We start from the raw sequence: 22,185 nt of genomic DNA, 5'->3' as shown, positions 1-22,185 counted from the left end.
CCATCTTGCCTTGAAGATCCTGCCGCCACCCCTCTTGCCTTGAAGCCTTTTTTGCTCTTGGTTTCGGGACAGAATGAAGTTAGGTGTTCCTCCTATCACGTCTCTTTTCCCATTCCTCCTACTATCTTGGGCCTCTGGTTAGGTCGGCGTCTCTGTGGACCCTTTCTCTCCCCTCTGTTATCTCTTTTTGTCACTGAATGTCCACACACCACAGACTATAATACTGTCTGCATGCTATTAATTACCGAATCTCACTTCCAGCCCTTGCTTCTCCCCCAGTTCCGGATTCATACATCCAAATGCCTCCTTCACATACTCACTTGAACATCAAACTCATCCAGCAAAAAAAACTTAAATGGCTTCCCTAGTCCCCCAAGCAAATTTCTTACCAAGCTCTCCATGCCGATTAGGTATCAGTATTTACCCAGTTTCTCCCGGCAAGGCCGTGCGTGAAGGCTCCACCTTCAAAATACATTCTGAACCATCTCCATTTCTACCGCCCTAATTAAAGAAAACAATCAGGCCAGGCCGGTGGCAAAGGCCTGTAATCCCAGCACTCAGGAGGCAGAGGCAGGCAGATCTCTGAGTTTGAGGCCACCCTACAAAGTAAGTCCAGGACAGCCAAGGCTACACAGGGAAACCCTGTGTAGAAAACCAAAAGGAAAAAAGAAAAAAATCAGTTAAACGGACCACGAGCATGCCTCACCCCCTCCTCCTGGATTCTAAAGAACTCTTTTGAAAATGTAAAAAGTTTAGGGCTGTTGCTCCGTGGGAAGCATTTGACAAAAATCTTGGATTCAAGTCCCATGACAAAGCAAAGGCAAAGCTAAGCTAAAAATATAAAACATATCAGTCCCCCCAGCCTTGGAAAACACCTCCCACAGAGGCCACTTCACTTACAATGAAAGCTAGCTCAGTCAGCTGACCTAAAAGGCCTGCTGTAGCCAGACCTTGGCCTTCTTGGAAACTTCTCTTTCCTTCACATGAACTTCAGAATGACCCTGGCTGTGCCCCCAACACAACAGTTGCTGCTCCTTCTGCTTCTCAGATCCATGGCTAGATCTTTCCCATGACTCAAGCCAAGCACCATCATCTTGAGGGCTTTCACTACCTAACACCTACTTTATCCCCGTCCACATACCACACGTCTATATTGAGTTCATGCATGTATTGCCTGTTTTGCCACATGAACTTAGATTGTTTATGTTTTCCTTTAGGATTTATTTATTTCTCTTCCCTTTTCTTTTTGTTTTGTTGTTTTGAAGACAGGGTTTCTCTGTGTAGCCTTGGCTGTCCTGGACTCAATTTATAGACCAGGCTGGCCTCGAACTCTTAGAGATCTTCTTGCCTCTGCCTCCTGAGTGCTGGGATTACAGTTGTGTGCCTCCTCGCCTGGCTTCGGTTACTTGGTTGGTTAGGTTTTAATACATCAGGGTCTCATGAAGCTCAGATAGCCTTGAACTCACCTTGTAGTCAAGGCTGGCATCAAAATCCTGATTTTCCTGCCTTTACTTCCCACATACTTTGGTTACAAATGAGCCTGTACCACCCCGCCTGGCTGTGGAACATACTCTTCAGGGATTCAGTCAGCTGGGTTCTTTGTTGGTCCTTTAAATATAAAGGTTCTCAACAAAGAGTCGACAGACAAATGAGTTAGCCCTGTTTTACAGACAAGAAGCTGAGACTCTGACTAAGATTCTCTTAGATTCTCTAAGACAAGAAAATCTGTACATGGTAAAGCTAAACCCAGGAGTTTAGATGATGTGAACCCCCCCCCAAGCCCTCCCTGTGCTAGGCGTCTCTGCCATTTTTCTTCTCTCTGCCACCTTCCCTGCTTCTCCCTTTGCTTACATCTTATACTCTGCTCTTCTGCTCCTCCTCTTACATATTCGCTTGTTCTCTCCAGGAAGGCTTCCAGACGTTTTTTCCCCTCCATTTATGCTGTTCATTTGGCTTGATCTCAGCTCTCCCCACAGAGGCCCTGCTGTTTTCTGGGGCAGATCCTCCAAGCCTTCCGGAAGCCCTCAGAAGCATCAGAAGCTCCCTCTTTATTTGGTATGAGTGCAATGGAATGTGGGACGCCTGCCTCACCGCCTGGGCTCTGGGGCCATGGACTCAGGTTCTCATGTTGCCTTCAAAGACACGTGGCATGTCCTCCAGTCCTGCCCCTAACCGTTGGAGGGACCAGAAAGAGAAACACAGCCTGGACCTCGGCCTTGATCACAGCCCTGGCCCTGGGCAGAGAACAAAGCAAACAGGGATGCATGCAGGGTGAAGGAGGAGGCCAGGAAGAGAAAAGGGAAAGAAGGAACCCCAGCAAGAAGATGAAAGATAGGCAGGCAGGAGACAGGAGGTCAGGCTCACCATGGAGAAATGTTAAGACAGGAAATTAAGGGAAGAAGAGAACAATGGGCAAGGAGGAAGGAGTGAGAAAAGACAGAGAGGAGAGAGGTGGCTGAGTTAGGCTTGTTGGAGCAGGGTGGCCAATGCCCCTCTGTCTAGACCCGAGGGCTGTACCTTGGAGCTGCTGAATCTGCTTGGTGAACACTTCTGCCTGCTGGGCGCTGGCCAGGCGTTCATCCTCCAGGAGCCCTGTAGTCAGAGAGACACCTGCTTTGGAACCAGGGAGCCGCAGAGCCTCGGGGCAGGCACCCTGCCCCGCCCCAGGCGCTCACCTTGAAGCTCCAGGGAGTCATCTGCGTGCTGCCCAGCAAGCTCCCGGGTCTCTTCCAGCTCTGCCACCAGCTGCAGCACCTGAGCCCTCAGCTCCTCCAGCTCTGTCTCTGTGAGGCTCAGGCCCCGGTGCTTGCCCACAGACAGGGAGCCTAAACTGACTCCTTTCTCTACTTGATCTTCTTCGACCTCTTCCTCTTCCTCCTCCTCTTCCTCCTCATACAGAGCTGGAAGTAACACCTCCCCTAGGAGAGACAGCACCCATTCCCATCAGCAGTCTTTCCTGCATTTAGCACCCCAGGCCTGGACAGTAGTGCCATCTGGTGTCCCCTGGGGCACCCCAGCAGGACCTAACTCATGGGGAGGCTCTGGTGGGTCAAGTCTGGAAGCACCCTCTGACACTTCCAAGCGCCAAATATTAGACATCTATTGCCTTTACAGCTACAAGAGGCTTGCACGACCACACCTGGCACTTCTAGTCTGATGGCTGGGGACAAGGAGTCAAGCAAGGGTCCAGACATTCCAGACATTCAGACACAAGCTCTGTGTTTAGGCCAAATGAGGCAACACTGGGACCAAAAACAAAGAAACAAACAAAAAAAAAAAAAAAAAAAAAAACCATCCAGGTTGCTTGCAAGATACTAGCCTTTTAATAATAATAAACACTGGCTTGGTCTGTAGCTGGAGAAGGAAATCATTAAAAGAAAATGACTTGGAGTTGTTTACTGGATAAATTTGGGAGTCTTTTCAAATGTATGCTATCAAATACATTTTTGGAATTTGAATTTTCACCTCTCATTTCCCTGTTGGGTGCCATGAGGCCCAACTTTTTCCTGCTGACTCGAGTTGGTTTTCAGGGTCAGTCTGTGGCTGAACTCATGTATAAAAGATAGTCTACCATCTTAATAAAGTCTTTAAAATTACTTATTTAATGCACACATGTGTTTTCTCTGTATGTGTGTCTGTCCACCACGTGTGCACAGTGCCCTTGGAGGTCAGAAGGGGGTATTCGATCCTCTGGAACTGGAGTTCCGGACAGTTGTGAGGTGCCATGTGGGTGCTGGGAACCAAACTCGGGGCAACTGCTAAGCCACTCTCCAATCCTGTTAACACCTCTGCAGACTCAGTCGGTCTGGTCCTCATTTTCGGGTTGGTGCACACTCCTCCTTTTACTGCAGTGCAGTTCCTGAAAATAGCAAAATCTGGTCTTGGTAGAGATTGTTGGTCTTCCCTTTTCTAACCCCAGCAGCACATGCTCAGCTGAGACCCCTATGTCATCCAGTCCCGGGGGTGGGGCTGTGCTGAGCCTCAGAGGGGCCTGGGGACGCTCCCACAGTGTGTCGGCGACACCGCCCTGTCACGGCCTGTCACGTGGGTGTGGTGTTGGGAAACGGGCTTCACCTAGTTCTAAGCCTCTCACTAAAGCCGAGAGGCTCTATTAGAGCTGACAGTGGTGGCACAAGGAAGACAGTTCCATGCCCACGTCCTGGTCCTGGCTTTTTCTTTAAGTTAGTTTGTTTATTTATTTATTACAATTTATTCACTTCCTATCCCAGCTGTAGTCCCCTCCTCTCAGTCCCGCCCCGCCCTTCTCCCCCTAGGTCCCTCCTCTAGCCCACTGAAAAGGGAGGTCTTCCTCCCCTTCTATCTGACCCTAGCCTATCCATCAGGTGGCATCATCTTCCTCTGTGGCCTGGTAAGGCTGTGCCTCCCAGGGAGGGTTACATCTGACAGAGGGCTAATATCCAGAATATATAAAGAAGTCAAGAAGTTAAACACCAACAAACCAAGTAATCCAATTAAAAAAATGGGGTTCAGAGCTAAACAAAGAATTCTCAACAGAGGAGTATCGAATGGCAGAGAAACACTCAACTTCCTTAGTCATCTGGGAAACACAAATCAAAACGACCCTGAGATTCCACCTCACACCCATCAGAATGGCTAAGATCAAAAACTCAAGGGATGACACATGCTGGAGAGGACGTGGAGAAAGGGGAACCCTCTTCCGTCGCTGGTGGGAATGTAACTTGTACAACCGCTTTGGAAATCAGTGTCCTGGCTTTTAGCGTGAGAGACAGCTTGGGATCTGGGTCAGCAGGCAGTGAGAACAAGCCCCCTGCCGAAAGGCTGCTTCCAGGCTCTGCTCAGCAGGACCTCTTTCTGTCTGGCAGCTCCCCCAGGACAGCTGGTTAGCTGGGTGATTGGGGCCCCAAAGGGCCGTGCCTGAACTTCCATCAGTGCCTGAGCCCAGGGGAGGCTTGGAGCTCAGCCACCAGGGAGGAGGGGCCTGAGAAGAAGTGAGAGAAGGGCCAGGGTGGCTCAGAGCTCTGGGGTCAGAGACTGGAGGAGGAAGGGAGTTAGGGAGGAAGGTGATGGAAAGCCTTTGCAGAAAACTCACCCTCCATAGCTTGCATCCCGCGGCGCTCCAGGGACGCCCAGCGTTGGCCTTTCTTCCTCTCACAACCCTCAGACACCTCACAGGAGCCTACAGTGGTTACTGTGGGTCCTGTGAGCAGGAGAAAGAAGACTCTGAAGGAGTCGGGAGAGCCTGGGGCTGAGGGGATGGCGAGGGACGTGCGCTCTGGCAGGGGAGCCCGCCGGAGGAGCCTGACTCACTCTGCCCGGCTCTGACTCTACTCCTTCCGCTACCTCTCAGGCTCCGCCTACGGAGAGGACCCCAGCCCGGCGCTGCCCCACCTCGGCACCCCTGTTCCCCTCTCGCGCCGAGAGAGAGGGTGAGTGTTTAGCCTGGGGCACAAGGAGAAGAGGGGTAGGATGGGAGCGAGCAGAGAAGGGTCTGGGAGGATGCGATGGAGCGAGGCAGGGGAAGGGAGGGGCGGCCGGACTAGGAGGGAAGGGCTCCATCCCAGACCGGTCCTCCCTCTCGCCCCTCTCCTCCGCCCCCAGACCTCGCCTCACCCACCCGCGCCCCGTGGCCGAGAGCTTTTGCGAACTGGAAGGGTGCAGGCTCTCGAGCCTCCCCCTTCCCCCTCGCGAGCTGGAAGCGCTGTGGGGCCGGAGAGACCAGGTTGGGAGCGCTTGGGGAGTGACCGCCAGGGAGGGGACGGAAGATGGAGAGCGGCGGTGGAGGCCGGGGTGGAGGGGGCCCCGAGGGTCCGCAGGAGGGACAGGCGCGGGAGAAGGAGCGTGGGGAGAGGCGGCTCTGACCTGGGCCGGGGCAGCTCCAGCCCGCGGCTCCCGCGCCGGCCCCGCCGCCTGCCTCCATGGCCGCCGCCGCCGCCGCCCGAGCAGAAGCCGCAGCCGCGGGGCCGGGGACCCGGAGCCCGGTGCGCAGGGAGGGGGAGGCGGGCCGAGGGGGCGGGGCCTCCACCTGACGCCGGAGCCCGCCCGGAAGCCCTCCCGCCCCCGCTCCGGCCCGGGTGGGGACCCGCGGAGGAGGCCACCCCTGCCCCCGGCTCGCCCGGCTGCAAGCCCCACCCGGGGTCAGTCGCGCGTGGGGACCTCGGTGCGCTGGGTTTCAGGGCCTGGTCCTGCGCGGTGGCTGAGGCCGAGGAAACAGGAATGAGCTGTTTCCTGCAGATGCGCAGCCACGCGCGGCGCACCTCCGGGCCCACGCAGGGCCAGCGTCCCCATCCCCTCAGCTGCCCGAGCCCGTCCCCTCCTCGTGGCCTCGCGCGGCCAGGGCCACTGCAGGGCTGGCAGGTGGGAAGTTGAGATGTGCCAACGGCAAGGCTTTTCCCGATTTCCCACTGAGCCGGAGCCAAGGGTCCACGCAGGCTGTCCTGACCTCTCCCGCGTCCTTTGAGCCCCTCCCCCGCCCCGTGACCTGCAGTGTGGGCACCACGAACGGACGCCCAGCAGTCTTTCTCTGGTGTTCTCACGCCTGAGGCCTGGGCATGGATGGCCCTGTCCCCCCCCAGGCGGCCCGGTCTCAAACTCCCCCCAGGAACGAAGCACTTCTTGCTTGCTCATCCTCCGCTACTCAGTAACTTCAGTCCCTCAGCCCCGGTGAGAGTCACTTCCCACACACCCCTTCCCTTCCCTATTAGATACCTCTGCTGAGCTCTTCGGACCCTCTGGAGAGCACCAGAGTACTTCCTGCTAAGGTTGGGGAGAATCCTACTCATCTTTGTAACTTCTGCTTCCGACAGAGTAACTGACCCATGGAATAAACGAGGAAACATCAATTTTCTAACTGCACTAGTAATGCCCTCATCATTTATCACGGATTTTTAACTCGTGCGCTTAAAGTCACGTTCCCTAGTAACAATAATGTCCACCAGGCAGTAGTGGTCTATGCCTTTAATCCCAGCACCTGGGAGGCAGAGGCAGGCAGATCTCTGTGAGTTCGAGGCCAGCCTGGTCTACAGAGTGAGTTCCAGGACAGCCAGGGCTACACAGAGAAACCCTGTCTTGAAAAACAAAAAGTCCAAAAGTCAGTAGTTAGTGCCATCTCCCCGTCCCCCAGCTGGTGATTGGTGGGATGAAGGAAGATCAATTCACCTTCTCCCCAGAGGACACGCTCCCACGCTGGAGGCCACACAGGAGAGCTGCTGGGCAAGCCTGTTGTGTAGACCCAGACTTGGGCAGCAAGGTGACAGTGGTAGAGATGGTGGGGGAGCTAAAGGAGAGTAACCCCAGAGACTCAGCAGCTCCGCCCTGCGCATTTCCTTCTGGTTCTGTCTCTCCCCGAGGGCAGGCTAGCCCTGGGTAAATGGAAAGAGAAAAGTGGTCAGTTGTGACATCCTTCAGAGAGCCTGGGTCTCGAGCCTTAGGACTGCCTTCCTGGTTCCATCGCTCACTGTTGATCTGGGGGGAACGCCCTAGTCAGATCAGTGGGGGGGGGGGGGGAGATGAGGGTGAAGCCACAGAAGGAGCTTAGCAGGTATGAGGAGGGGGTCGGGGGTCTGTTTCTGAAAGGCCAGGCCGGCTGTGCCAGCCCGGTGATCAGCTTAGAATGATGATCCGGATTCACCCTCTTAATCCCAGGGTTTAGGACTCAGCCTCACCCCCAATCCCATCCCAGGAGATCATCCCCTCTGAGGGCTGATGCAGCCATTTATCCCCCTCATTTTTAAGTGCTCAGAGTACCCATCAAAGCATTTTAAAAATGAGTGTTTGCTACATGCAGAGAGTAAAGCTCAAGTCTGTGCACACCAGGCTATTTGTATCTTCTCATTGTCCTTGCGGTACGGGGGATTGAACTGAGGGCCTTGTGCATGGTAGGCAAGCGCTCTACTACCTAGCTACATCCCTAGCCATCTTCAAATTTTACTTTGAAACAAATTATGTATATACTATTTATATGTAAAATATTTCAATACAAAATATTATATGTTATATATTTTTGGTTTTTTGAGACAGGGTTTCTCTGTGTAGCCTTGGCTGCCCTGGACTCTCTTTGTAGAGCAGGCTGGCCTCGAACTCACAGAGATCGGCCTGCCTCTGCCTCCCGAGTGCTGGGATTATAGGCATGCTCCACCACACCTGGCTCAAATGTTATATTTTTTATTAATTCTTTGAGAATTTCGTACAATGCACGTTGAGTCTTTTCACCTTTGCCAACTCTCCCACATCTACCCTCTTCACCCTGTCCTCACTAAGCACGACCCCCAGCTTTGAGTTGTCTTCCTGTATTTCTTTTCTTTTTCAGTTGTGCTTCTGCCCTGGGGAGCAGCGTCTGCAGCGTCAGCGTCTACTGTAGGGTGGCCCGCTGACCAGGGGGTATGATCACTCCGGAAATCAGCAGAAATTTTTAAATTGACTTATTTGATTGTGTGTGGGCATTTTTACCTGCATTCGTGTCTGTGCACCACATGTGTGGAGTGGCCATGGAGGCTGGAAGAGGGCATTGGACCCCTGGAAGGAGAGTTGCAGATGGTGGTGAGCTGCCCTGGGTTCTGAGTTTGAATCCAGGTCCTCTGGAGAGCACACACTCCCTCCCTCTTGTACAAGGCACGTAGCCACCCAGTTCCTTACCTTGGACACATACACACCCTCCTTACACACTGCACCTCACGTCCGTGGGCCTCAGCCAGGCTGCACGCGCACCGCCACTCTTTGAACAATGCCCTAAGTTTCTTCACCTCTAACAACTATCAGGTAGTTTATTCAAATGTATTCCCAAAGGGACTGCAGAGCTGCCTCAGCTGTTAAAGGCCAGGCTTATGATAATAAGAGTTTTTCAAAAAGACAAGTATATTCCCAACACATCTGAGTAGAAAAAGAGAAAGGCGGATCCAACCTGGAATGGTCTGGGGGTGTGCCACACTCAGGTAAAACTGTATCCCTGAGTAGTTTTCACAGAGAACCCCTTATCTGTTAGCTTCTGTACAACTGATTAAAATCAAGTGAATTATGGGAAGGGGTTTGTGAAAAATAATAATGTGACCCAATCTGTTAATCAAAACAGAGAGCTGCTCTTAATTGTGCACTTCAGTGACCAAGCTCCTTCCTTGAACCCCATATGAGGAAGCCTCAAGTCATAATTGGGGCCTTGGACAGTTTCTCCCTCCTGTGGACCACTGATCCCTTATGGTGTATTTCTTTCTGCTCTATACCGTTGGCTTTGCTTTTGAATAACGTTCCCTTGCTACTTTGCAAATCTGTGCCAGCCCTTATTTGAATTAGAAGCCTGGAACCTGGAAAAACCCAACCCAACCCGGACCACCAGGAACAATCCCATGGTTTGAAGCTTGTACTCTTTATGTATATATTCACAAAAGTATGTAATTTTTACAAAATTATTTATTATGTATACAGTGTCCTGCTTGCACACCAGAAGAGGGCACCAGATCTCATTATAGATTGTTGTGAGCCACCATGTGGTTGCTGGGAATTGAACTCAGGACCTCTGGAAGAGCAAGCAGTGCTCTTAACCTCTGAGCCATCTCTCCAGCCCAAAATTATGTGATTTTAATGTGTGTGCTTTAGACATCTAAATAACGTTTCTTATCCCCCTTTGTGTGCAAGCCTTAAAGTTTTAGGTATCCATGGTTTTACATAGCTCTGTTTTCCTCTAGTGGGCGTCTGGGCTGCTTGCAGTTTTCTGTGATAAAGTAAAAGCTGCAACTGGCCATTCTATAAATTTCTTCTTGGCACGCATGTGGCTGGGTCCCAAGAGCAGATAACTAGAAGGGAATTGCTGGGTCATGAAATAGGTGCTTCTAGATTTTACTAATTGTTGCCAAAATGAGTTGTGCCAATTGAAATGCCATTCTTTTCGGATTTATTTACCTTCTTTATTTCCCAGCCACCACTGATGTGGACGCTGCTCCTGCTGGTCTTCTTGGACACCCTTCTTCAGCTCTCTCCCCCTCCCTTTCTTGAGACAGGGTCTCACTGTGTAGCTCTGCGCCTGTGCAGCTCATTGGCTGGCCCAGAGCCTGCTGTGCAGACCAAGCTGGCCTCAAATTTACCAACATCTGTCTGCCGCTGCCACCCACGTGCTGGGATTAGAGAATGGGCCGCCACACCCAGCCGTTTTTTGCGATCTTCGAATCTTCAGTCAGCATGATTTTCTAGCAAACAGAAGTGGCTAGACCACGCCAACGCTTTCAACATGGCACTTTGGCTTCACCTTGTTTCTAACACACTAACATTAATCCCAACATCACGTGTCCTCACCATCAGCACGGTTTAGAGTTTTGTCTGTTTTCTTTGAGATAGGGTCTTATGTATCTCACACTGGACTGGAGCCCTAAGAATGACCTTGAGCTTCTCCATCTCCACGTGCTGGGGTTACAGGTGTGTGCTGCTACCCTTCCTTTATGGGAGCAGAGCCCGGACTTCCTGCAACTAGGTCCTGTAACCTTTTTCCTCTCAGTCTCTACCAACTGAACTACATTGCCAGAGCTGACCAACGTATTTATAAATGTCTCTGTTCACTGTTTCTGCTGGCATTACACTCTTTCCTTTTTATGAAATGTGTCTATTTGTAGCATGTCAGTGAAAGTCGTCGGTTGGTGATTATTCCTGGTCTTTCTTAAAATGCTGTATTTTATTTTATACTCCTTAAATGGACATCAGGTGGTGTCTTGGGGTTTCACTGCTGTGGAGAGACACCAGGTAGTCCTTAGTAGGCAGCCCTTCTAAGGCTAACATTTACTTGAGGCTGGCTTACAGTTCAGAGGTGTAGTCCATGATCCTCATGGCGGAAAGCATGGCAGCACACAGGCCGACGTGGTGCTGGAGCAGTAGCCGAGAGTTCTACATCTGGGTCAGCAAGCGCAGGAAGCCAGGAACAGGCTCTCCTTCCACACTGGAGGGAGCATGAGCATGGAGACCTCCAAGCCCACCCCCACAGTGACACACTTCCTGTAAGAAGGCCACACCCACTCCAGCTAGGCCACACCTCCTAAGAGTGGGCATAAATTTTTTTCTTGGACTTTTTGTTTTGCTGTTTGTTTTGTCTTGAAACAAAGTCTCCCTTTGTAGGTCACATTGTCCTGGAGTGGGCCCTGTAGTCCAGGCTGGCCGTAAACTCTGGAGCTGGCTCTGCCGGTAGAGTACACTGCAAGCGTGAGCTCTGCCTTTGGATGCCCCCACCCTCGTCCACTTAAAAAGCCACGCATGGCAGCCTATAGCCATAACTCCAGCCCTGGGAGACGGAGGCAGCAGAACCCTGGGTGCTACCCGGCCAGTCGAGCCAAAATTGCAAGCTCTGGGCTCAGTGAAAGGCCCTGTCTTTAAAAAACAAGATACTGAGCGTAGAGGAAAACACCTAACAAACACCGCCTCGTTTACACACACACACACCGCTACCTACAACTGGAACAACCAGGCACTTTTCCTTCTGGCTGACTAAGATCTTTCTCTCAGAGCTGGAGAAATGGCTCAGAGGTTAAGAGCACCGGCTGCTCCTCTGAGTTCAGTTCCCAGCACAACACGGGATCTCAAAGCAGGCAGAACACTGTCTACATAGTAAATAAATCTGAAAAAAGGAAGAAATAAGGTCTTTCTTTCTCTTCGTTTCCATAGTTTTACCACCCAAGTGAGTTCAGGATTTTTCAACCTGAGGACTTACCTTTACCTTTGAGTCTGAAAAATTGTCAGGATCTTTTTTTTTTTTTTTTTTTTTTTTAGATATTACATTTCTCTTACCTCTTACTTGCTCAACCGTTTAGCAGGTCTCATTCTCCCTTAAGTCTTCTTCATTTATTTGTATTTATTATTATTATTTATGCAGTGTTCTGCCTGCATGTGAGCCTGCAGGCCAGAAGAGGACACCAGCTCTCACTATAGATGATTGTGAGCCACCAAGTGGTTGCTGGGAGTTGAACTCAGGGCCTTTGGAAGCGCAGTCAGTGCTCTTAACCTCTGAGCTGTCTCTCCAGTCCCATCCCTTGAGTTTTTTAACTATCCTTTCATAGTTCCTCATATTATTTCCCTACTTGCTCACATTTCTGAATGATTTTTATTAACTCTGTCTTCCAGTTCACAGATTCTCTCTAACCTGTTTGGCGCATTGTTTCATGCCCCACCCCATTTTTTGACAGGCCTGAAGCGCCTCCTGTAGCTGCTGTGACCTTGAATGTCCCTTGTTTCCACTTCCTGATGCGGCCTCCGTGGCTCCACGTGTGCCAGGCAAGCACTCTAGCTGAGCTTCAGTCCTGGCCCTCTTCCAGACGGGTAGAGGGACACACACAGAGGGTGAGGGTACTCTGCCTGGGCGGTCCCCAGCAGGCAGGCGGCACACAGAGGTTACGGCGAAGGACGGGCTGTAGGTGCTGCGAGGTGTCGGGTTGTCTGACAGCTTTTCTGTTATTTCTAATTTATTACTTGACATTTCTCTACATGAATCAAATATGTCTGGATCATATACTCCCCCACACATCCCCACAACATGCCCCCGCCTTCGTGTCTTTTACATTTTTTTATACCTCACCGTGTTGAATTAGTGTTGCCGGTGTGTGCTCGGGTGTGAGCCTGCACTGGTGAATGGGAAGCCCCCCAGGGGCTCCCGGCCAGACTCCCCTTCCCCAGGAGCCGGCCGCTCCTCAGCTAGGTATGGGGCCGGGTGAGCAACCACCCAAAGGCCTGTGTCCGTGCCTGGGGTAGTCCGTGCCTGGGGTAGTCCAGTCTGTAGGGAAAGAGGCAGCTGGCTGCATCCTAGCGTGACCAGTGTGTTCTGTACTTGTTTAGAAAAAGTAGGAGAGACTGGGAAATACTACACAAATCACCGTATTTTGTTGACTTCTTCAGTAGGTTTCTCTCTCCTCTTCACCCTCTCCATCCTCCTCTCTTTTTCCCTCTTTTATTTCTCTTTCTTTTTAGTGAAATCCACCCCCCCCCACACACACCCTGGTTTACTGACACATTGCTATAGGCTCTTTCTTGCTTCTGTGTAGTTAGGTGGCATTTGTAGGAATTTCAAGATTTAGGAACCAGGTTCTCATGTTGTTCTTTTGAGAGGTTCCAGCACCAGCAGGCTTCCCTCATCCACCCTGAAGGACGCCCAGAGACCATGCCTGTCCAGCTGGACCATTCGGAAACAACAGGATATACAGAGTAAGGTATATGTAGGCTGAGAGACAGCTGGCCATCAGAGCCTTTACCCAGACCTCTGGCAAGAACAGAAAGTGTATGTGGCAGCTAGCCAAGGGGAAAACAGAAAAGGACAAATGGGGCTCGTCCGGGATTTGAACCCGGGACCTCTCGCACCCTAAGCGAGAATCATACCCCTAGACCAACGAGCCACTGGTAGTTTCCCCTGGCCAGATGTGTCCTGCCTGCCACATCATTAGCTGCAGTTGTGGTTCCTAGGAACTGCTTTTCTGCTATTCCTCTCAGGCTGGCTCCCGGCCCAGGCAGGCAGCTCTCCAGCAGGCCTGGTTCCTGGGCTCTCTCCTGCCCTCCTCAGCCACTAGGCCACTCCTCCACACAGGGCTCATCCTTCCAAATGCATGGTGGAAGACGGGCCTTAGCAGGCACCTCCGCTCCGGTGGCCCCGGGGATGAGTGGGCCTGTCTAGGAGTTCTTGGCATCAATTCCAATTCTTCCTCAGCTCCCGGTCAGGCCAACAGGAAGAGGTTCTTCACACCTGGTAAATTTTGGGTGGCATCCCGGGTGCTGGACCCAGCTCCCCCTTGCCTTGTTAACTTACCGTTTCTCCTTACAAGAGCAGGTCCCAGTGGTGCCCTGAGGGTGGGGAGTACCCCGCAGAAGAGTGGCCACTTACCGCCGCAGGCCAGGCCTGCGCTCTCTGCTTCACCAAACCTTGGGACAGCCAGAGCCCTCACTGCGCCTGGTTCAGGAATGCTGCCTCTCACCTGGCGTCAGCTTTTGCCACCATCTTTAAAGGCAAGCCACACAGCTTCCCAGACTTTAGAAAACTGGAGACAGGAACACAGCCTCACCTACCTAAACTGCTTTCCTCACACCAGCCAGCCCTGCCCTGAGATCCGGGGAAGCTGCCCAGGGTCAACCCTGACACAGGTTCTCACCTCAGAGAGAGCAGGAGAGATTCTGAGGCCAGGCTGTGGCACAGCCTTCAATCGAGGCTCCGGAGGCTGATGCCATCATGGACTACACAGCAAGGTTCAGGCCATGTGGGCCTACACAGTGAGACCCTGTCTCAGGGAGAAGAGGAGGAGGAAATAGTTAATAAATACTAGAATACTAGAGCCAACATCTGAGTGACTATAACCCTAAGACGTAGAATCAGGTTACCCCAAATATTTTCCAGAGTGGTGACAGTTTCATGGTTATAGAACAAGAGTGCCATAATCAGAGTCCTTTTCAAGGCTGGACTGTCAGGTAGGGGGGTCAGAACAAGCGGGGATCTCTGCTGCGGTTCCAGCTGCTGTCTGACAACATAGTTTCTGGATGGGGGAGCTGGTGGTCAGCTAATACACCCCAAAATGTTCCTCAGGAGAGCCACAAAGACACCAGGAACCACACAGAGGTGGGCAACGAATGGCTATTCCTGTGGACGAAGACAGTCCAAGATGGCTTCGCTCCAGATCTTCAGCTCTCACAATGACTAAATTCTTAGTCCAATGCTCTCCCAGCTGAGCTGCTGTGGCATGCAGTTAGGGAATTCTGTGCGGCTGACCAGACTCAGAACCTTTCACATAGGCGTAGGGTGTTTCTGAGAACACGGACGTGAAGACAGTCCATAGCGGTCTTTACAGATGGGCCCGAGGGTGGTGTGGACAGGCCGATAGGTGGGAAGGACCCCCAAAGAGTGTGAGGGGTGAGGTCGTGGCTCAGATGGCCGGGTAGGAGACTCAGTGGTGTCAGCCGGGCCTATGCCACACCCAGCACACATGGAACCCTTGCTTGCCCCTGGCAGGGGCTTCTGCGAGCAAGGCACTGCATGGGAGCAGAGACCTGCTTTACTGGTCCTTGAAACTACTCCCATGCCTCATGGCATCAATGGCTCTCGGCAGATCTGTACGCCTGGTAAGGACGGCTGAATTCTCACGCAATTGTGCCTGTAGTGGCCACACAGCAGAGGCCTATGGGGGAATGAATGAATGTCTCAGGCCTCTGCACACCCAAAAGAGATGACAAGGAAACAGGTTCGGAGGAGTCCTGAGAAGAACCCCAGCCTGTGAAGAACCGGTACCGGCCTCCCTTCTGGGACCTGACTAGCCAGCGTCCCTTTACTCCGGGCCTGTAAAGTCTTATTGCCACTCAGGAGCGTCTGTGCCATGCAGGTGACGCTGCCGATTAGTCATGGCCGGGGGAAGGGCTCGTCTGTCCTCAAACTAGAGAGGCTTTTCCTGTAGCTTCCAACCGCCTTATAAATAAATAAAGTACACTCGGCACGTCCGTCCGTGGCCTCGGCGCACGTTTGCTAAACTGTGCTCCCTGGTGGGTGGGTCAGGGGCGGCCGTGCTCCTGTGCTTTGAGGCGAGAGAGGGCTCCGAACTGGGAGCAGGCTTGCGCTTCTCCGCGTGGCCTCTCTGGAGCACCGTTCTGGACACCGAATGCAGTCCGTCTCTCCGCTGAGGTCTCGGCAGTCACCAGCAGCCTCCCAGGTTTTCCAACGCTTCCTGCAGGCTGGAGGGCGGGAGTGGGGGTGGGGGGGAGGAGGGGGTGGGGGATGGAGGGCGGGGGTGGGGTGTGGGGGATGGAGGGCGGGGGTGGGGTGTGGGGGATGGAGGGCGGGGATGGGGACAGGGGTGTGGCGGGGAGGATGGGGAGAGACGGGGGACGGGCAGAGGGGCGCGGGAGCTCGGAGGTTGAGGGTAGAGACCCGTCAACGCCTGCCGTCGGTTTAGCGCCAGGATACGCCGGCTACGACCTCAAGCCACGCCGTAGGATTCCAGGCCCATCACTGTTCACGCGTTCCTACGCCAAAGAAGCCACAGCCAGAACTTTCTCGAGCCTCGTGGGTTTCGGGAGTTGCGCCTCACGGGGCCTCTGGCTTCTGCGCCGAGTCCTCGGTGTGAGCAGAGATGCAGTTGTGTCTGCCGTTGAGGACTGTTTACCGGGCCCTGCCGGCGCCGTGGCTGTGAAGGCCCCAGAGAGGCTGTCTTCTCCGTCACCAGCCCGAGATGGTGGTTTCGCCCCGGTTTACCCTGCGCACTTGGCTGTGCAAATGAGCGGCTTCTAGGCCCCTGGACAGCGAGTTCACGGGGATGGGATTGCGCTTTCAGACTCTACGCCTGGTTTTCTTTTGTCCCTGCTTTTGATTCATGGCTTCTTGCCGGTGCCCACATTCCTCCAAGTCTCCTGCAATCTATTTCGGAGCAAGAGTCTGTGAACCGGGGCCGGAGACATGTCTCAGAGGTTAAGAGCAGTCCTGCTGGCTGCTCTTCCCGAGGTCCCGAGTTCAATTCCCAGCAACCCGTGGTGCTCACAACCATCTATAATGAGATCTGGTGCCCTCTTCTCGCTGTATACATAATAAATTAATAAAAAAAAATCTTTAAAAAAATAGTCTTTGGGCCCTTAATGAGAAAAGAAGAAAAATACCGAAATGGTTAAGAAAACATCCCCCTTTCCTGGGATGCAGAACATTTAGGATGTACACCTAAATCAGTTGTTAGCAAGCAGAGGGGAGGAGGTTTTTTTTTTTAGGGAAGAGGAGTCCCATGGAGGTCAGAGAAACTGAGAAAGCTCGGAGGGTCAGGGAAAGCATATAACAAGTAGAAATGAAGGCAGCTTTTAAGGAAGGAAGCAGGGATTCAGCAGTTAAAAGCTTGCTGCTCTGGTAGTGGCTCAGAGTTCCATTCCTAGCACCCACACTGGGTGGCTCACAACCAGCTCTCTGCAGCTCCGTCTGACATACTCTTCCAGCCTCTGCTGGCACCCAAATGCACATGTGCACACTAATCTTTAAAGAAAGGAAAAGCGTTCCCAAGAATGAGGGTGGGCTGGGGAGCCAAGGAAGAAGCCAAAGCCAGGGCCTCCAATTCTACCACGGTCTGGTCTTCCTCCTTTGTCTCAGGTCCTCTCCTCAGACTCTGTCCCCTGCTGCATGGCCTCAGGGTCTCCAGAGGTGTCTCTGCCTGATGACAGTGAAAATGTGTGCTTTGCTGAAGTCTCATTGGGTCATCTGTCCTAACTGGGTCTGGGTTCCTCCCAATTTGGGTCCTTCTCTCCTCCCAACCCCTCTGACGTTGACAGGAACTGCCCGAGAAGGTATCTGGATGTCAGAGAGGCTAAGGAGGTGCCTATTAGCCTTACTTTAGGAGTAAGAAGCCTAGGTGTCTTGAATCCATGACAGAGCCACGTACAGCCGCGTACAGTCAGTGAGACTGACTTGCAGAATGCTGGTTGAGTTGTGACATGCTGTGTGGCCTTTGGCTCTGTCCTCAGGCCCTGCCAAGGGTTTCTGGACCCTCAGGTGGATCTTTCTAGTAATCTCTGTGCGCGAGCACCTGGGTGGGAATGTCAGTCTTCCCAAAATGGCTGGCTAGTCTCCTCCGTTGCTTTTGACTTAGGGTTGATGTAAATATCCTGGTCAGGCTAGGTTATGGCTTTGTGGTTTTGTTTGTTTGTTTTAATGATTTGTTTATTTTTATTTTATGTGCACCAGTGTTTTGCCCAAATGTGTGTCTGTGTGAGAGTGCCAGGTCCCCTGAAACGGCAGTTAAATACGGTTGTGAGCTGTCATGTGGGTGCTGGGACTTGAACCAGGGTCCTCTGGAAGAGCAAACAGTGCTCTACACTACTGAGCCATCTCTCCAGCCCCTGGGTTTTGTCTTTTGTTTAAAGAGGTTTTTTTAACTGTATTTTTGTTTATGTTTCTGGCTGTGTGTGTGCTCTCAGGCTAACGCTGAGAGCAGCACAGTCTGTGCATGTAAGTATTGAAAAGGCGGTCTGACAACATTTGGTACATTCAGTGAAACAACAGCAGTTTGGGCTAGGGCCCATGACCTCCCATGGCTTTTAGAAAGCAATCTTGTAAAGACTCTCGGTGCCGGGTGAATCCCCTCCGGTGGACCAGGCCTTAAATCTGAGGGAGAAGTTTGTGGTTACTCCTGTAACCCTTGCGCCGTTATTGCACCGGTGGGCACATCCGGCACGCGGGTATTACAGCTTCTAGGGTTCACTACTGGATAAAATTGACTCCCCCCCACCCCCCGCCAGAGCCTGTGTAGCACCTGCTGGCACTATAAAAGCTAGCAGAGACGTTTTCAGGGAGGTTTCAGCTCCAGTTCTCTTACGACACAAGCGTTCAGCAATAGTGTCTTCCATCTAGTCATGGCGGCAACCGAGAGCAATGGCGGCAGCTTACATTATTTCAGGGACCCCGGGGCCTCCCTGGCCAGTGACTTGTATGAAGGTATCTCATATAATCATACAGTTCATTTAATAATCATAAAGTCTGGTGGCAGAATCGTTCACTGTGCAGAATGTCTGTGTTCAAACTCCCTCTAAAAAGTCCTATTTTTAAGTTTAAAAAAAAATACATATGTGAGTGTTTTGTATGTACGGGCACTGTGCGCTTGCCCTGTGCCTGCGGGGGCCAGAAAAGATCTCCTTGGAACTGGAGTTCGTCAGTTGTAAGCCACCATGTGGGTGCTGGGAACCAAACCTGGGTCCCCTGTAAGGGCAGCCAGAGCTTGCTGGGGGAAGCATGTCTAAGCTTCTGCCTTAGAGCCTTACCGTCTGCCATCCCTCTCTGTTTTCTGTGAGGCTGGGTGAGGCTAGCAGGAAACTGACTCTTAGGGTCCGTTACCTAACGGTGAACCATTTATTCAGAACAGTTTTTTCCTTCTGTTCTGGTAGAAAAGAAGTCTAGCCAAGAAGCAGCTTCGAGGAGCCTGAAGCTGAAGGAGGAGGTGCGGAAGGTGTGGCAGCATCTCCAACAAATATGGGTCAGGCTCCTCCAGGCCACAGGAAGCACGCTGATCCCACAGCACGCAGCCACGCTCCCCAGGTTTCTGACCCCAATCTCTTACCCTCAGAAGAACGCCATCAGCTTTGGGATTACGGAAGGTTTAGGTGGCCTGAGATCTCTAATCCTGACTTTGTCCTTGGGCGGCTTAGGATCATGCAGAGTCCTAACCTGTTCTTTAAAGAAGGGCGCAGTGGGAGGAGCAACAGGAGAAGAACCTGTGAGAGGGACGGGGTGGGCATCCCAAGATGTCAGGAGAGGACGACTTTTACCTGTTCCAGAACATCTCCTCGGTGGGGCCCTGGGACGGGCCTCAGTACCACATCGCTCCTGCCTGGGCCTTCCACCTCCAGGCAGCCTTCATGGGCCTAGTCTTCTTCGTGGGGACCCCACTCAACGCCATGGTGCTGGTGGCCACGCTGCGCTACAAAAAGCTGCGGCAGCCCCTCAACTACATCCTGGTCAATATCTCCCTCGGGGGCTTCCTCTTCTGCACCTTCTCCGTCTTCACCGTCTTCATCGCCAGCTGTCACGGGTACTTCCTCTTTGGTCGCCATGTGTGTGCTGTGGAGGCCTTCTTGGGCTCCGTGGCAGGTACTGCAGGCGACCGGGGCTAGGGAGAGGGCCCTTGGTGACGCTGAGTAGTTTGACCAAAATGGGATGCGTGAGCATCAAGCTCCACGGCAGCTCTCTGGACTTGCTCAGTTATGTCTGTGTTGCACCGCAAGCCAGGGGAGGCTGTCTACCCTGTCCTTCTCACGTTTGCCACAGGTCTAGTGACAGGATGGTCACTGGCTTTCTTGGCTTTTGAGCGCTACATCGTCATCTGTAAGCCCTTCGGCAACATCCGCTTCAACTCCCAGCACGCACTGGTAGTCGTCCTAATGACTTGGACCATTGGTATCGGGGTGTCCATCCCACCCTTCTTTGGCTGGAGCAGGTGAGAGCGTGGTCTGGAGTGGGGAGAGATTGGGCATGACCTTGTACTCGGACCTGAGCTGGGGTGAGGAAAAGGCACCCGAGCCAGCAATGTTTACCCTGCGGTTGGAATGTCTGCCGTCTCTCCCGGCATTCTCCTAACGGGGGAAGCTCCTCCAGGAACCCCAGTCCCCACTCTGCTGGCTCTCAGCGAGAACCCAGACTGAGCGCGCGGGCCTTTCCAGGTTCATCCCTGAGGGCCTGCAGTGCTCCTGTGGCCCGGACTGGTACACTGTGGGCACCAAGTACCGAAGCGAGTACTACACCTGGTTCCTCTTCCTCTTCTGCTTCGTCGTACCCCTCTCCCTCATCTGCTTCTCCTACTCGCAGCTGCTGAGGACCCTCAGAGCTGTGAGTAGCTTCTGACAGGGTCAGGTAGGAGTAAGCGAGGAGGCTCCAGGGGATGGGGTGTGTGTCCACTCTAGGGTATCTATGGTCAAATCAGCAAATAAGGAGAGAGGAGCGAGAGGGGAAGGGGCGCATGAAACAGAATGAAACACTGCGGTTACAACTCAGTGGTGAAGGACTGGGCCATTCCCAGCACAGGAGGCCGTGGGGGAAGGAGTGAAAAGGCCAGGAGAGAAGCAAAGCTCAAGGACTGGGCCATTCCCAGCACAAGAGGCCGTGGGGGAAGGAGTGAAAATGCCAGGAGAGAAGCAAAGCTCAGGCAGCAGGGCGAGCGAGTCTCCCAGAGGGTCCAGGCTGAGGCCAGGAGAGGAACTTCACCCTCGTGCTCAACTCCAGGTGGCGGCTCAGCAGCAAGAGTCAGCTTCCACCCAGAAGGCTGAGCGGGAGGTCAGCCACATGGTGGTGGTGATGGTGGGGTCCTTCTGTCTGTGCTACATGCCCTACGCCGCCCTGGCCATGTACATGGTCAACAACCGGAACCACGGGCTGGACTTGCGGCTCGTCACCATCCCTGCCTTCTTCTCCAAGAGTTCATGTGTCTACAATCCCATCATCTACTGCTTCATGAATAAGCAGGTAAAGCTGTCTACATTCCCATGAGGTCCTAGACTATTAGAGCCTGGCTCTTCCTCTGCTGGCAACTTCTAACTCAGAACCCTGGACTCCACACAGGGCTTCTAGAGGAGGCAAACCACAGAAACAGCCAAGCACGCCAGGATGCCCTTAGTGGGCACACGAGGGCAGAGTGCAGCTCCTAGAACACTAGAACAGGGGAGGCCAGAGATCCATTGTTCTAAGGTGGGCTGGAATGGGAAACTGGGGACTGAACACGAGCCTTTCACAGGCCAGGCAGACTCTGAGTTATACACCCCTACCCTTAGGTTCTCTGTCTTGCTGGAAAGTAGTTAACATCAACATGAACTAAAGCCAGAAAACTATTTTTTTTTTTAAAGGAGGGTTAAACTATGTAGCCCTAGGTATCCTGAAACACTTACAGAAACTAGGCTGGCCTTGAACTCAGAGTCAGCCTGCCTCTGCCCCGAACTGCTGGAGTTAAAAGGTGTACAGCACTATGCATGTCCAGCCTTCTGCAAATTCTTAATGCAAGGTGGGGTGTAAGGGGTTTTCAGAGCAAGGATGACACCAACTCTTCCTTCCAGTTCCGGGCTTGCATTCTGGAGATGGTGTGCAGGAAGCCCATGGCAGATGATGCGGACACGGCTGGCTCCCAGAGAACTGAAGTTTCTGCCGTCTCTTCTAGCAGAGTTGGCCCGCACTAAGGACCCCCAATCAGCCTCTTGCCAGCAAACAGAACTGCAGGTTTAAATTTCCGCATTCTCCAGTAAGATCCTAACCATTAACAATGCAGGGAAGATGGGAAGGGGACCGATGGAATTCTGGGGCGTCGTAAGTTTCATCTTCCTGTTACTCTCTTCCTGTCAGCAAGGCCAGAAAAGGCCATTTCAACAGTCCCAGCTTCTACTAGGTGGCACCTTCTCCCCTGGAGGGCTGAAAGAGAAGGCTGTTTTCCCAGAATGTGAGCGACACTTTCCTGTCCTTTTTTCTTCCCTCGCTGGGGAGCCAAGATGACAGACCCTGTGACAGAATATGGCTGACACAGGGGCAGTGGGAAGAAAGGGCTGCAGACACCAAATAGCCACAGTGAACTCAAAACAAGTCTCTCAGTTGCTGCAGCCTGGGCACTGGCTGCCACAGCCAGAGCAGCCCCAGCTCCCTCAACCAGCAAGCACCATTCCGGGTGTTCTCCCCTCCGCTTGGCTGTTCTAGGTATAGGTCTCCCCTCCGCTTGGCTGAACGGATGTATCCATTTAAAGCTATGCACTGATTAAAGTTAGCGGTTTAATCCC

General features: G+C 52.7%; 2 protein-coding genes and 1 non-coding gene across 11 annotated transcripts in view; 1 reads left to right on the top strand and 2 right to left on the bottom strand.

The window, feature by feature from the left end:
* The window catches only part of Ccdc136 (coiled-coil domain containing 136), a 30,989-nt gene extending 25,084 nt beyond the window's left edge, over window positions 1–5,905 (bottom strand). For 8 of the 9 annotated variants that reach the window (XM_055608117.1, XM_055608109.1, XM_055608113.1 and 5 more), the window contains exons 1-4: window positions 5,842–5,905; window positions 5,072–5,179; window positions 2,676–2,918; window positions 2,518–2,592 (exon numbers count right to left, since the gene is read on the bottom strand). In XM_055608117.1, coding sequence (XP_055464092.1) covers window positions 2,518–2,592; window positions 2,676–2,918; window positions 5,072–5,179; window positions 5,842–5,899 — 484 coding nt within the window. In that variant the 5' untranslated portion in view covers window positions 5,900–5,905. Of the gene's footprint in view, window positions 1–2,517; window positions 2,593–2,675; window positions 2,919–5,071; window positions 5,180–5,289; window positions 5,376–5,841 lie in introns of those variants that run through there. The other variant, XM_055608110.1, reaches the window with a different exon arrangement.
* Window positions 5,906–13,259: 7,354 nt separating this feature from the next.
* Trnap-agg (transfer RNA proline (anticodon AGG)) lies at window positions 13,260–13,331 on the bottom strand. The gene has a single exon. It is a non-coding gene; the product is annotated as a tRNA-Pro (tRNA).
* A 5,848-nt stretch (window positions 13,332–19,179) lies between these two features.
* Window positions 19,180–21,597, top strand: Opn1sw (opsin 1, short wave sensitive). Its single transcript, XM_055608236.1, has 5 exons — window positions 19,180–19,525; window positions 19,703–19,871; window positions 20,095–20,260; window positions 20,654–20,893; window positions 21,478–21,597. Exons 1-5 carry the CDS (start codon window positions 19,180–19,182, stop codon window positions 21,595–21,597), a joined length of 1,041 nt encoding a protein of 346 aa, XP_055464211.1.
* The last annotated feature ends 588 nt before the right edge of the window (window positions 21,598–22,185 follow it).

This window comes from Psammomys obesus, unplaced genomic scaffold (assembly GCF_907164565.1).
Source record: "Psammomys obesus unplaced genomic scaffold, mPsaObe1.curated_primary_1811, whole genome shotgun sequence".
NCBI classification, from domain to species: Eukaryota; Metazoa; Chordata; class Mammalia; order Rodentia; family Muridae; genus Psammomys; species Psammomys obesus.
The sequence above is the reverse complement of the archived record's forward strand: the minus strand, read 5'-3'. Positions and strand labels throughout refer to the sequence as shown.

Coding starts and splice junctions, on each gene's coding strand:
- Opn1sw (XM_055608236.1), top strand. CDS start 19,180: ATGTCAGGAGAGGACGACTTTTACCTGTTCCAGAACATCTCCTCGGTG. Junction 19,872..20,094: donor CCCTTCTTTGGCTGGAGCAG/GTGAGAGCGTGG, acceptor GGGCCTTTCCAG/GTTCATCCCTGAGGGCCTGC. Junction 20,261..20,653: donor TGCTGAGGACCCTCAGAGCT/GTGAGTAGCTTC, acceptor GCTCAACTCCAG/GTGGCGGCTCAGCAGCAAGA.